General features: G+C 42.3%; 1 protein-coding gene across 11 annotated transcripts in view; it reads left to right on the top strand.

The window, feature by feature from the left end:
• The window catches only part of SBNO1 (strawberry notch homolog 1), an 84422-nt gene that overhangs the window by 38719 nt on the left and 30729 nt on the right, over positions 1-14974 (top strand). For all 11 annotated transcript variants that reach the window (XM_031650867.1, XM_031650872.1, XM_031650869.1 and 8 more), the window contains 13 exons: positions 2057-2190; positions 2951-3041; positions 4867-5028; positions 5726-5861; positions 5941-6046; positions 6174-6327; positions 7739-7921; positions 8472-8569; positions 10187-10338; positions 12240-12437; positions 13092-13259; positions 13351-13526; positions 13930-14061. In XM_031650867.1, coding sequence (XP_031506727.1) covers positions 2057-2190; positions 2951-3041; positions 4867-5028; positions 5726-5861; positions 5941-6046; positions 6174-6327; positions 7739-7921; positions 8472-8569; positions 10187-10338; positions 12240-12437; positions 13092-13259; positions 13351-13526; positions 13930-14061 — 1890 coding nt within the window. The remainder of the gene's footprint in view (positions 1-2056; positions 2191-2950; positions 3042-4866; positions 5029-5725; positions 5862-5940; positions 6047-6173; positions 6328-7738; positions 7922-8471; positions 8570-10186; positions 10339-12239; positions 12438-13091; positions 13260-13350; positions 13527-13929; positions 14062-14974) is intronic.

The following is a 14974-nucleotide window of genomic DNA, read 5'->3' as shown; positions in this document are numbered from 1 at the left end:
TTTTTTTTTTTTTTTTTTTTTTGAGACGGAGTCTCGCGCTGTGTCACCCAGGCTGGAGTGCAGTGGCGCGATCTCGGCTCACTGCAAGCTCCGCCTCCCAGGTTCACGCCATTCTCCTGCCTCAGCCTCCGAGTAGCTGGGACTACAGGCGCCCGCCACCACGCCCGGCTAGTTTTTTGTATTTTTAGTAGAGACGGGGTTTCACCATGTTAGCCAGGATGGTCTCGATCTCCTGACCTCGTGATCCACCCGCCTCGGCCTCCCAAAGTGCTGGGATTACAGGCTTGAGCCACCGCGCCCGGCCGATACAAAACTTTTAATTTGGCTGAGCGTGGTGGCTCACGCCTGTAATCGCAGCATTTTTTTTTTTTTTTTTTTTTTGAGACGGAGTCTCGCTGTGTCACCCAGGCTGGAGTGCAGTGGTGCAATCTAGGCTCACTGAAGCCTCCGCCTCGCACACCTGGCTAATTTTTTCTACTTTTAGTGGAGATGGGGTTTCACCATGTTAGCCAGGATGGTCTCGATTTCCTGACCTCATGATCCACCCACCTCAGCCTCCCAAAGTGCTGGGATTACAGGCGTGAGCCACGGTGCCCGGCCCAGTCCCAGCAGTTTGGGAGGCCGAGTCAATTGGGTCATCCTGAGGTCAGGAGTTTGAGACCAGCCTGGCCAACGTGGTGAAACCCTGTCTCTACCAAAAATACAAAAATTAGCCAGGCATGGTGGTGGTACACACCTGTAATCCCAGCTACTCGGGAACCTAAGGAGAGTCGCTTAAATCCAGGATGTGGAGGTTGCAGTGCGCTGAGACTGTCTCAAAAAACAAACAAACAAACAAACAAACCACTGGCCGTGTGTGGTGGCTCACGCCTATAATCCCAGCACTTTGGAAGGCTGAGGCGGGTGGGTCAGGAGTTTGAGAACAGCCTGGCCAACATGGTGAAACCCCGTCTCTACTTAAAATATAAAACTAGCCATGCGTGGTGGCGCACACCTGTAATCCCAGCTACTTGGGAGGCTGAGGCAGGAGAATCGCTTGAACTCAGGAGGCGGAGGTTGCGGTGAGCCGAAATTGTGCCATTGCACTCCAGCCTGGGCAACAAGAGCGAAACTCTGCCTCCAAAAAAAAAACTTTCTATTTGATTCTGCAAGTGTTGATGAGGGGAGTAGGCGGGCTCACCAGTTGGTTAACTTTAGTTACCTGATGCATGAGAGAGTAGCAGGAAATAATATACAGTAAATATGTAGAAAGTATCCACATTAAGCTGAGCGTGGTGGCTCACGCCTGTAATCCCAGCACTTTGGGAGGCTGAGGCGTGCGCATCATGAGGTCAGGAAATCGAGACCATCCTGGTCAACACAGTGAAACCCATCTACTAAAGATACAAAAAATTAGCTGGACGTGGTGGCGCCTGCCTGTCATCCCAGATACTCGGGAGGCTGAGGCAGCAAAATAGCTTCAGTAGGGAGTCGGAGGTTGCAGTGAGCCAAGATTATGCCATTGCACTTCAGCCTGGTGACAAGAGCGAGACTTCATCTCAAAAAAAGAAAAGAAAAAAGAAAGTATCCACATTAAAAGCCAAAACTTTGAAATTTGGCCGGGCGTGGTGGCTCACGCCTGTAATCCCAGCACTTTGGGAGGCTGAGGCGGGCGGATCACGAGGTCAGGAGATCGAGACCATCCTAGCTAACGTGGTGAAACCCCGTCTCTACTAAAAATACAAAAAATTAGCCGGGCGTGGTGGCGGGTGCCTGTAGCCCCAGCTACTCAGGAGGCTGAGGCAGGAGAATGGCGTGAACCTGGGAGGCGGAGCTTGCAGTGAGCCGAGATTGCGCCATTGCACTCCAGCCTGGGCGACAGAGCACGACTCCGTCTCAAAAAAAAAAAAAAATCCAAAACTGTATGAAATTTATGTAAAAACAAAGTCACAAAATATATATACAAAACAAAAAACAGATAACATCAATATACTTCTATTCCTAAAAACAGTGTATGAAAGATTGATCACCAAAATATCTGAAGGATTATATTAATTACCAGCTTTTTGTTTTTCAGCAACATGAAACTTTCCTACCTAATGGAGATCGTGCTGGCTTCTTAATAGGTGATGGTGCTGGTGTAGGAAAAGGAAGGACGATAGCAGGAATCATCTATGAAAATTATTTGTTGAGTAGAAAACGAGCATTGTGGTAAGTGTTTAAAAACTAGCTCTGGGCTGGGCGTGGCCGATCACGAGGTCAGGAGATCGAGACCATCCTGGCTAACAACGATGGAACTCCATCTCTACTAAAAATACAAAAAATTAGCCAAGCGTCGTGGTTGGTGCCTGTAGTCCCAGCTCCTCAGGAAGCTGAGGCAGGAGAATGGCGTGAATCCGGGAGGCAGAGTTTGCAGTGAGCCGAGATCTCGCCACTGCACTCCAGCCTGGGTGACAAGAGTGAGACACCATCTCAAAAAGAAAAAAGAAAAAAAAAAAACTGGCTGTGGAAGCTTTTGTTAGTGAATAATTACTTTAGCATGTGGGGATGGGATCCCCCTTCCCGTCAAGACAGAGTCTTTGTCACCCAGACTGGAGTGCTGTGGCACATTCCTGGCTCACTGCAGCCTCTACCACTGGGGCTCAAGCAATTCTCCTGCCTCAGCCTCCTGAGTAGCTGGGACTACAGGCGTACACTACCATGCTTGGCTAATTTTTTGTAGATATGGGCTCTTGTTGTGTTGCCCAGGCTGGTCTTGAACTCCTGGGCTCAGGCAGTCCTCCTGCCTCAGGCTCCCAAAGTGCTGGGATTATGGTTGTGAGCCACTGCACTCAGTGGGATTGGTTTCAATGAGTAAGTGTATTTTTCTTTTTTTTTTTTTTTTTGAAGTGTCACGACCTGGCTTTATTAATTTCTGAATTCTAGAATGGTATAATTTGTATTTAATTTGTGCTTTTTAATATTTTGGCAGGTTTAGTGTTTCAAATGACTTAAAGTATGATGCTGAAAGAGATTTAAGGGATATTGGAGCAAAAAACATTTTGGTTCATTCATTAAATAAGGTATGAAATATTTTTATTCAGTTGGTCATTCAATAAATATTGACTCATCTGTGAGATGAAAATAATAATAGCTATCTATATAAGGGGAAACTTTTTGGAAAACTTTGATGTTACTCCACAAAAAGCATAGTGAGTGCTAGCCACTATTGTTGGTTTGTGGATTCCTGTGTGCTAAACACTGACGCAGTAGCCACTCATCACATGTGGCTATTGAGCAGTGTAAATGACCAGTCCACATTGAGATGTGCTCTAAGTGTACAGTGCACACCAGTCGATTCTCTCAGTTTTCAGTGTTACTTGTGTCTGTCTTCTATAGTTTATATGTCATAAGGGTGCAGTGTAGACAGTTGGGATACCTTGCACTATAGGTCACCAAATCCTGTGTGATGTAGACAGTTATGGCTTGGGCAGACCGGTTTCAGTATTTTTACAGCTAATGGACTTGAGTTACCCATACCTCTGCTCATGTGAAAACAGTTCTGTAAGGTGAAAGACAACATGTACCAGTGTGTTTTAGAATGTTAAGGTTCAGTTAGCAAATCTTTATTGACTTACTCTGCATGCACCAATTGTTGGTGTTATAAGGTTAAAATAGACTGATAGGGTTCCTGGAAGGGCCTCCCTAGTAGCCCTTTGAAAATAAGTAACTGCACCTCTACTTCCCAGGCGAGTCCTAAGTTGAATTCAGTGTTGCCCTAAACTGGCTTGTTAGGGTGGGTTTTTACTGGGTGGATTTGTGGCTGTAAAATACTGTGTCTTGAATGACTGTGTATAGTTCAGAACTAAAAGGATGTAACTGGCATCTAGAATTTTTTTTTTTTATTTCAGAGTAGTATTAGAAGGGCGCATTAACAACTACTCATAATTCTTTTGTATCAGAAATTAATCACGGTGTTTTGCATATAGTAAGTGCACTATAAATGTAAGTTGCGACTTTTTTTTTCTTATAGGGGAGTTTGTCTGGTTTTTAATGTTTTTTCGTGGTAATAAAGTTTTTAAGACTTTGAAAACTGGATTTTTTTTTTTTAAGATCCCAGCTCTGTCTCCCAGACTGAAGTGCAGTGGCGCAGTCTCGGCTCACTGCAACCTCTGTCTCCCAGGCTCAAGCAATTCTCCCACCTCAGCCTCTGGCGTAGCTGGGACTACAGACATGCGCCATGATGCCTGGCTAGTTTTTGTATTTTTTGCAGAGATGGGGTTTCACTATATTCGCCAGGCTGGTCTTGAACGCCTGAGCTCAAGCGATCCACCCACCTTGACCTCCCAAAGTGTTGGGATTACAGGCGTGAGCCACTGTGCCCTACCAAAAACTGGATTTTTGTACTATAAAGTTGTGTGTAGGCCGGGCGCGGTGGCTCACGCCTGTAATCCCAGCACTTTGGGAGGCCGAGACGGGCGGATCACGAGGTCAGGAGATTGAGACCATCCTGGCTAACACGGTGAAACACCGTCTCTACTAAAAAAATACAAAAAAAACTAGCCGGGCGAGGTGGCGGGTGCCTGTAGTCCCAGCTACTCGGGAGGCTGAGGCAGGAGAATGGCGTGAACCCGGGAGGAGGAGCTTGCAGTGAGCTGAGATCCGGCCACTGCACTCCAGCCTGGGAGACAGAGCAAGACTCCGTCTCAAAAAAAAACAAAAAAAAAAGTTGTGTGTTTGTGTTATATACATCTATACAAAGAAATTTGTGTCTCCTTGTACTTTTGTGTTTTCTGAAGCCTGTCATGGGCCTAACAAGAGTTCCTGCTTGTGAATGTTTAGTTGGGATAAGTGTTTCAGAGAGAAGGGTATGCTAATTAACTAAATTATTTTCTTTTTCTTTTTTAGTTTAAATATGGAAAAATTTCTTCCAAACATAATGGGAGTGTGAAAAAGGGTGTTATTTTTGCTACTTACTCTTCACTTATTGGTGAAAGCCAGTCTGGCGGCAAGTACAAAACTAGGTTAAAACAACTTCTGCATTGGTGTGGTGATGACTTCGATGGAGTGGTATCCTTTATGGCAAATATTTTTCTATTTTTTAATGATAACAAAATTGTAAAAGGGTAGACTTTTGGGAAACAGGAATCTTGAGATTAAACGAACTGCTGGAGTGTAAACTTCAATGATTACCTAGAGTACAAAGGGATTGGAAAGTTGATTCGTTTTTTTACCTGTCAGATAGGAAACTAACCTCCTGGTTTGGAAAAATGTTAATAGATATGAGGAATACTGAATATTGTATTCCCCTTTTGAGGATTAACATTGCATATTTACATAGCAGAATACCCGAGAAGATTCAGAGAAAGAAAACTGTTAGAACTTAGTGGTCCCAAACTTGTTCACAGTATGTCTTTAAACTGTCCTGCATGAGGAACGTCACTTTTTGAAATGCTGATTAAGTTGGTTACCAATCATGCTTCTGCTGATATAAGTTACCAAATAACAACTTCTTGCTGCAGTGGATTCTTTTCTCTGTTTTAATTTAGAAGCAAATTGCTGGTTTAGATAAATTCCAAATTCAGTGAATGTCTTTGAGGCTAGAGGGAGGAGGATGTAACTGGGGAAAGGCCCATAGGACTTCCTGTGTATTTGTAGTCATAAAGTAGACAATCAGAAGGCCTCAGGGAAATAAAAGTTAACTCTTCTTGAAAGACTGGAGATACTTAATACTGACATGGTACATTCCTTAATTCATTCCATTTAGATAGTGTTTGATGAGTGTCATAAAGCCAAAAACTTATGTCCTGTTGGTTCTTCAAAGCCAACCAAGACAGGCTTAGCAGTTTTAGAGCTTCAGAACAAATTGCCAAAAGCCAGAGTTGTTTATGCTAGTGCAACTGGTGAGTAGTTACTTATTTAAAAATATATATTGTAGGTTATTGTTTCAACTATAATATATTTCATTTGTGGGATTTTCAGGTGCTTCTGAACCACGCAACATGGCCTATATGAACCGTCTTGGCATATGGGGTGAGGGTACTCCATTTAGAGAATTCAGTGATTTTATTCAAGCAGTAGAACGGAGGTAATGCAGTTTACGGTATATACTGTTTTCAGTAGCAATCTAAGAAATGTGTTATTCCTAAAGCCCGTTCTCTGTATGTTAAAATTCTACTTTATTGGTAGTTACTGTATGTTTTAATTTTATTCAGAGGAGTTGGTGCCATGGAAATAGTTGCTATGGATATGAAGCTTAGAGGAATGTACATTGCTCGACAGCTGAGCTTTACTGGAGTGACCTTCAAAATTGAGGAAGTTCTTCTTTCTCAGAGCTATGTTAAAATGTATAACAAAGCCGTCAAGCTGGTGAGGAATTTTTCTTCTTTCCTAGTGTTTATTTAATGTATCTGATAATGTTTCTGTTAGTTTTGGTGATTGTGATGCCTCCTGCCCGTGGGAATGTATTTCTGCTATAAAACAACAGATGAAGCCAGGCGCTGTGGCTCATGCCTGTAATCCCAGCACTTGGGAGGCTGAGGCGAGCGGATCACCTGAGGTCAAGAGTTCGAGACCAGCCTGGCCTACATGTTGAAACCTCATCTCGGCCGGGCGCGGTGGCTCAAGCCTGTAATCCCAGCACTTTGGGAGGCCGAGACGGGCGGATCATGAGGTCAGGAGATCGAGACCATACTGGCTAACACAGTGAAACCCCGTCTCTACTAAAAATTCAAAAACTTAGCTGGGCGAGGTGGCGGCGCCTGTAGTCCCAGCTACTCGGGAGGCTGAGGCAGGAGAATGGCGTGAACCCGGGAGGCGGAGCTTGCAGTGAGCTGAGATCCGGCCACTGCACTCCAGCCTGGGGGAAAAAGGAAAGCCCGTACCAAAAAAAAAAAAAAAAAAAAAAAAAAAAGAAACCTCATCTCTACTAAAAGTACGGAAAAAAATTAGCCAGGCATGGTGGCACGCGCCTGTAGTGCCAACTACTTGGGGAGGCTGAGGCAGGAGAATTGCTTGAACCCAGGAGGCGGAGGTTGCAGTGAACCAAGATTGTGCCACTGCACTCCAGCTTGGGTAACAGAGGGAGACTCCATCGCAAAACAAAAACGAAAACAAAACAAAACAAACCAGATGAGTTACCAGATGATAGGCTGTTTAACCAATGTGGATTTTTGGTTGTTTTTTTTTTTTTTTTTTGAGGCAGGGTCTTACTCTGTCACCCAGACTGGAGTACAGTGGTGTGATCTTGGCTTACTGCAATCTCTACCAACCAGGTTCAAGGAGTCCTCCCAACACTGCCTCCTGAGTAGCAGGGACTGCAGGCACGTGCCACCGTGCCTGGCTAATTTTTGTATTTTTTGGCAGAGATGAGGTTTTACAGTGTTGCCCAGCCTGATCTGGGCTCAAGTGATTCACCTGCCTTAGCCTCCGAAAGTGCCGGGATTACAGGCCTCAGCCACTGCGCCTGGTCTAACCAATGTTCTTATATTTCAGATTTTCCATGTTTTCATTTTGTTAAGGTAATTCATAAGTTAGAGCCATTTATTTCAGTTGCGTAGTTCTTAAAATCACATTATTTTGTAAAATAACTGCATTAGGTAATAAGAAACTTGAGACAACTCTGTGAGTATCCTGAGAAATAGATTCCCAAGTTACTAAAGATGATTTATTAAATTAATATTAAATGGTCTTGCACTTAACATTATTTTGATTTAATTGGTATTTTTAAATAACTAGACTCAAAGATGAAGTGTCTAAAATGTTGATTGTGTATCTTCAGTGGGTCATCGCCAGAGAGCGGTTTCAGCAAGCTGCAGATCTGATTGATGCCGAGCAACGAATGAAGAAGTCCATGTGGGGTCAGTTCTGGTCTGCTCACCAGAGGTTCTTCAAATACTTATGCATAGCATCCAAAGTTAAAAGGGTTGTGCAACTAGCTCGAGAGGAAATCAAGAATGGAAAAGTAAGTAGAACACAGTAAGAGATTTATTGGTTTTGGGTTATGTTGTTTAGTCTTTGTGGGTGCTGAGGTTTTCCGCTTGTAAAATCGGGTTTTCCTAAAGGATAGTTGAACTTTTAAAAAACACATTTCCTAAAATTATAAAAGCAATGCCTGCTTAGAGAATTTAGAGAGTTCAGAAAAGTATAACAAAGTAAACATCACTATAATTGGTCATCCATAGCTGGTAGCACTGGTAGCATATGGATGTGTATTGCATTAAGGTTTTTTCTTTTTGGTGAATGTTTATCTACTTAAAGGATAAGATACTATAAACTCTACAAGGGCAGGTGCTTCACTCTTGCTTACTACTGTCTGTAATCCTGTCTCCTGCCTAAATTTTTGACACATAACCTGTCTCAAATATATAGAAGAAATAAGTAAAACAAATGTGTGTTTTATAATAATGGGGACATTCTTGTTTGAAATCTTTGTTTAGCTAAATATTTAAAATATGTCTTGGTAAGAAACCACAAACATTATTTGTAATTAACATGTTTTCTTTTTTCTCCAGTGTGTTGTAATTGGTCTACAGTCTACAGGAGAAGCTAGAACATTAGAAGCTTTGGAAGAGGGCGGGGGAGAATTGAATGATTTTGTTTCAACTGCCAAGTAATGTTTTTGTTTTTCTTTTTGAGTTCTTACTTAGATTAGTTCCAATGTGGGCATTGCCTGGAGACAAAACTTTTGATTCACCTGCATCATCTTTGCGTTTTCTTGATCTGAGTTTTCTGCTTTTCTGTGACGGTGTATCTGTTGGAAAACAATACCAGAAATCTTATAATCCTAAAATGTTAAGTGTTTTGCCAATGTTACATAGAGTATGTGAACTAACAGAAGGGCTTGGTTTTGTTTGTCTTGTACATCTTGGAAATCTGTGACAGCTTGGTTTAGTTTCAGTTTTAGTGTTCTGTATTTGAAATTACCATTACCTACAGGAACAGTAACTGTAGTTCGTCCTAATGTAACAAAGTCTACTTTATAAGTTGACTGAGCGTGGTGCCTCACACCTGTAAGCTCAGCACTTTAGGAGGCCAAGGTGGGCGCATCATTTAAGGTCGGTAGTTCGAGACCAGCCTGGCCAAGATGGTGAAACCCCATCTCTAGTAAAAATACAAAAATTAGCTGGGCATGGTGGCACATCCCCTGTAGTCCCACCTACCTGGGAGGCTGACACAGGAGAATCCCTTGAACCCGGGAGGTGGAGGTTGCAGTGAACACCACTCCACTCCACTCTGGGCAGCAGAGTGAGACCCTGTCTCAAAAAAAAAAAAAAAGTCTACTATAAAGTTGAAAATAAGCATGAGATCTTCAGAAATAGATTTTAAAATGTTTTAGGCATTGTTTTTAGTTTGCCTAACCTCCAGATTCAAACTCTGGTAGTAAATTGAGCAAAATAAACTTCCTGCTCTATTATTTTGTGCCTCGGGATGCATTCAAATGCTCCTTTTATAAGCAATACATGAGGCTCATCCCTGTAATCCAAGTACTTTGGGAGGCTGAGTCGGGCGAATCACCAGACGTCAGGAGTTTGAGACCAGCTTGGCCAACACGGTGAAACCCCGTGCTACTAAAAATACAGAAATTAGCCAGGCATGGTGGCGGGCACCTGAGAGGCCGAGGCAGGAGAATTGCTTGAACCCAGGATGTGGAGGTTTCAGTAAGCCGAGATTGGACCATTGCACTCCAGCCGGGGGTGACAAAGACTCTGTCTCAAAAAAAAAAAAAAAAAAAAAAAGCAAGACATACGCCTGCTAATCTATATTTTTCTGTACATGATTACCTAGAACTATCGTGTCCGGAGCGGCAGCCTCTCATCACATGTGGCTATTGAGCAGTTGAAATGACTGGTCCATATTGAGATGTTTTTGTATGTGTGTACTGAGCCAGGTTTCAAAGACTCCATAAGAAAAAATAATGTAAAATATATGTGTTGACATGGTACATTGAGTTAAATAACATGTATTATTAAAGTTAGTTCCACCAGTTTTATTTATTTTTACTTTTTTAATGTAAGCGATCAGAAAATGTAATAATTGTGTATGTGGTTTGGCTTGCGTTCTTATTATTTAGTTGGACAGCCTTGGGCTAGAAAATTAAAATTTATTTGAGCTTGTTTATCAATATTTTGTAAAACTGAGCAAGGTATATTTCAATATATTTAATAAGACTTTACATATAATTACTTTGTCAACTGAAGCAGTAATTGTCGCTGTTTCTCTCCTACAGAGGTGTGTTGCAGTCACTCATTGAAAAACATTTTCCTGCTCCAGACAGGAAAAAACTTTATAGTTTGCTAGGAATCGATTTGACAGCTCCAAGTAACAACAGTTCACCAAGAGATAGTCCTTGTAAAGAAAATAAAATAAAGAAGCGGAAAGGTGAGTACTTTAAAAAAGGAAAAATAGGTAATCCCAGCACTTTGGGAGGCTGAGGCGGGCAGATCACAAGGTCAGGAGATTGAGACCATTCTGGCTAACACGGTGAAACCCCGTCTCTATTAAAAATACAAAAAATTAGCCGGGCGTCATGGTGGGCGCCTGTAGTCCCAGCTACTCGGGAGGCTGAGGCAGGAGAATGGCGTGAACCTGGGAGGCAGAGTTTGCAGTGAACCGAGATTGCGCCACTGCACTCCAGCCTGGGTGACAGAGCAAGACTCCGTCTCAAAAGAAAAAAAAAAAAAAAAAAAAAAGAATAGTTGATGTCGAAAATACCACAAACATAAGCATTTGAAAGTGGCTATATTTTGGGAATGAACTGCCTTCCATGAATTCACAAATGATTCCAAATTTTCACTGTTACTTGTACAATTTTGAATGCACAAGTTATCCCCGTTTTAAATTAGGAATTGAGCAATTCACTGGTGGTTGGCAGTGTGTTAAGCACTTGGCTATATACATTCTACCATATAACCTGGCAGAGGTCCATATGAAATTAGATCTTATTTTTCCAGTTTTATAGATGTCACTAAAGCACAGAAAGATTTAAAGGTTAAAGAGTTTTCCTAGGTTCACAGAGATAGTTAATGATGCATGGGAACTAAAACCTGTGTCTTTGTATATTGTGAAACCTGTTTTTTAATATATAGAGAGCTGGGTGTTTCAGTAGTCTTCTTTAAAAGAGCCCTTTTTTTTTTTTTTTTTTTTTTTTTGGTGACAGGGTCCCTGTCACCTGAGCTGGAGTGCAGTGGCACCATCTTGGCTCACTGCAACTCTGCCTCCTGGGTTCAAGGAGCTGGGATTTCAGGGATGCACCACCGTGCCCTGCTAATTTTTGTATTTTTAGTGGAGACGGGGTTTCGCCATGTTAGCCAGGCTGGTCTTGAACTCCTGAGCTTAAGCAGTGTGCCTGCCTGGGCCTCCCAAAGTGCTGGGATTACAGGTGTGAGCCATCCCACCTAGCCCTGTTTGGATTTTAGAAGTTGACTTCTTGCTGGGCACGGTGGCTCATGCCTGTAATTCCAGCTCTTTGGGAGGTTGAGGCAGGTGGATCACCTGAGGTCAGGAGTTCAAGGCCAGCCTGGCCAATATGGCGAAACCCCATCTCTACTTAAAATACAAAACTTAGCCGGGCCTGGTGGCAGGGCGCTTCATAATCCCAGCTACACGGGAGGCTGAGGTATTAGAATCTCTTGAACTCGGGGGCTGGAGGTTGCAGTGAGCCAAGATTATGCCACTACACTTTAGCCTGAGAGACAGAGTGAGACACTGGGAAAAAAAATATCTGGTCATGGTGGCATGTGCCTGTAGTCCCGGGTATTTGAGAGGCTGAGGTGGGAGGATCACATGAGCCAGGGAAGTTGAGGCTGCAGTGAGCTATGATTGTGGCACTGCACTCCAGGCTGGGCAACAGAGTGAGGCCCTATCTCCAAAAATAAAAAAGTTTTATAAATTGATTTTCTGTTGATTTTCTAAGTATTCTGTGTCTATAAACCTATAATTATTAGGCCTCTTCTCAAATCCGATACACAAATTGTGACTATGCCAGAGTTTCTGCTTTTACTCTGTTGTCCTGAATTTGTTTTGAAACTGGTACACTTGAAGGCAGTCTTGACTTAGTACTTCTGTATCCAGTCTCTTCTTCAGAATAAATGTTTATAACCTTATTTTTTATGGGAGTCCAAAAGGTTGCACTGACTTGTGAATTCTGTTTGTTCTTTGACTTACATAAATACTTTTCCTCTGCACTTTTCATTTGAATTAATTCATGAACTAAATATGATGTACTGGATCTTAAGAAACATTGAATTTGGGCTGACCCTCTTGTTTGTGACTGGGGGTAGGTGAAGAAATAACTCGAGAAGCCAAAAAAGCACGAAAAGTAGGTGGCCTTACTGGTAGCAGTTCTGATGACAGTGGAAGTGAATCTGATGCCTCTGATAATGAAGAAAGTGACTATGAGAGCTCTAAAAACATGAGTTCTGGAGATGATGACGATTTCAACCCATTTAGAGATGAGTCTAGTGAGGATGATGAAAATGGTAAGTTCAGTATATTAAATATGCACTAAGGCATAATTAATGTTTCAGTGTATTTGAAAATGGGATATGAAACCTTTTCTTCTATACAGTACAAATGATCACACAGATTCTAATCTTTGCTTGGTGGAGAGCTCCAGGCTTATCTACCTTCTGGAGGTTTCAGCCTCATATATGTGATAAGATAACCTCAATTTTGTGCAGTTATTTTTAACTTGAAAACATGGATTTGTACCCTATGGTGTATGGATGACTAATGTAGGTAGTGATCAATTATCAGTTAACACTATAAAAAATTTCATCATGCCTGTAATGCCAGCAATTTGGAAGGCTGAGGTGGGCGGATCACCTGAGGCTGGGAGTTCGAGACCAGCCTAACCAACATGGAGAAACCCTGTCTCTACTAAAAATACAAAATTAGCCGGGTGTGGTGGCACATGCCTGTAATCCCAGCTACTCGGAGGCTGAGGCAGGATAATCACTTGAACCTGGGATGTGGAGGTTGCAGTGAGCCGAGATTGCGCTATTGCACTCCAGCCTGGGCAACAAGAGTGAAACTCTGTCTCAAAAAAGAAAAAATTTCAAAGGCTGTTTCCTTTGAAGATTCTGTACTTGTTTTAACGAGTGATTTGACATATATCTTTCCTTAACACTCAGATCCCTGGTTAATCAGAAAAGACCACAAGAAAAACAAAGAGAAAAAAAAGAAGAAAAGTATAGATCCAGATTCTATTCAAAGTGCCTTATTAGCATCAGGTCTTGGATCAAAACGACCTAGTTTTTCATCTACACCAGTTATCTCACCTGCTCCTAACAGTACACCAGGTATCCATATAGAAACTTCCTTTTTGAAATACTCTTTTAAACAAAAATATTTAAACTTTGTACTAAGTTTTAACAAATGTTCTTTACCTAGCTAACAGTAACACCAACAGTAACAATAGCCTTATAACAAGTCAGGATGCTGTGGAAAGGGCTCAGCAGATGAAGAAAGACCTGCTTGATAAGTTAGAAAAATTAGCTGAAGACCTCCCCCCTAATACCCTGGATGAACTTATCGATGAACTTGGTGGCCCTGAGAACGTTGCTGAGGTAAATAGGCCTGTATCTCTTGGTGACATTTTTGCCATTTGAACCCCTGTAAAATGAGTTGCATTTATAGTATTATCACATAATAATCTAAATTTCTTAGATCATAGAATTCTTGTTCTACTTTTGTTGCCATCCTGCACCCAATGAACTGCTGCCTCCAGTATCTGAGTGTCTGTCCCAAGCCACTGGTCCTAGTTACTGCACTTGTCACGCATCATCTTTTGTGATCGTGGCCATGTGTCAAGCTTTTTCCAGGGACTGTGTTACAGTGTTCTGTATCCTTCAGTGCCTGGTGCAGCACAGCCCGTGCTGTTATCTCCCAAGTGTCTTTAAGGAGAGAGGCACTGAGTCCATCCACCGCAGTCAGATACCTTCATTGTAATGACATTGTTTGGCTTCTCAGATGACCGGCCGCAAGGGACGGGTTGTGAGCAACGATGATGGAAGCATATCTTATGAGTCAAGATCTGAACTTGATGTGCCTGTGGAAATACTAAACATCACAGAAAAACAACGATTTATGGATGGAGATAAGGTATGTTTTACTAGGATGCTTCTCAGTGAAAAGAACAATTCCCGTATATTTAGATTAAGCTTCAGAAGAGTTTTTTTCCTTTTAATATAAGTTATGTCCATTGAGTATTGTCATTCTGTATTTTTTAGTAATTGTACATACTGAATATTGTATGTGTTTTTATTATTTTGTCATTAAATATAATAAATATTGGCCAGGTGCAGTGGCTCAGGCCTGTAATCCCAGCATTTTGGGAGGCCAGGGCGGGTAGATCATTTGAGCTCTGGAGTTTGAGACCAGTCTGGGTAGCATGGTGAAACCCCATCTCTACTGAAAATACAAAAAATTAGCTGGGTGTGGTAGTGCATGCCTGTAGTCCCAGCTGCTCAGAAGGCAGAGGTGGGAGGATAGCTTAACCCTTGGTGGCGCAGGTTGCAGTGAGCCGAGATCGCACCATTACACTCCAGCCTGGGCAACAGAGCTATTACACATATTTTTTTAGTAATTTCCCTTACTTACTGAATATTTTACATGTTTTTATTATTTTATCATTGAATGTAATAAATATTGTGTATAATGCATAGAATTAGATATGGCTCTTGAGTACTTTGGAGGCTTTTGAAATATTTAATCATGATGTAAAACACTTCGTTCACGCCGGGCATGGTGGCTTATGCCTGTAATCCCAGCACTTTGGGAGGCCAAGACGAGCGGATCATGAGGTCAGGAGTTCAAGTCCAGCCTGGCAAACATGGTGAAACCCCACCTCTACTAAAAATACAAAAATTGGTCAGACATGGTGGCAGGTGCCCGTAGTCCCAGCTACTCAGGAGGCTGAGGCAACAGAATAGCTTGAACCTGGGAAGCGGAGGTTGCAGTGAGCCAAGACTGCACCATTGCACTCCAACCTGGGCAACTGTCTCAAAAAAAAAAA

This window comes from Papio anubis, chromosome 9, assembly GCF_008728515.1.
Source record: "Papio anubis isolate 15944 chromosome 9, Panubis1.0, whole genome shotgun sequence".
NCBI classification, from domain to species: Eukaryota; Metazoa; Chordata; class Mammalia; order Primates; family Cercopithecidae; genus Papio; species Papio anubis.
Note: the sequence above shows the minus strand (reverse complement) of the source record. Positions and strands in the feature narration are given on the sequence as shown.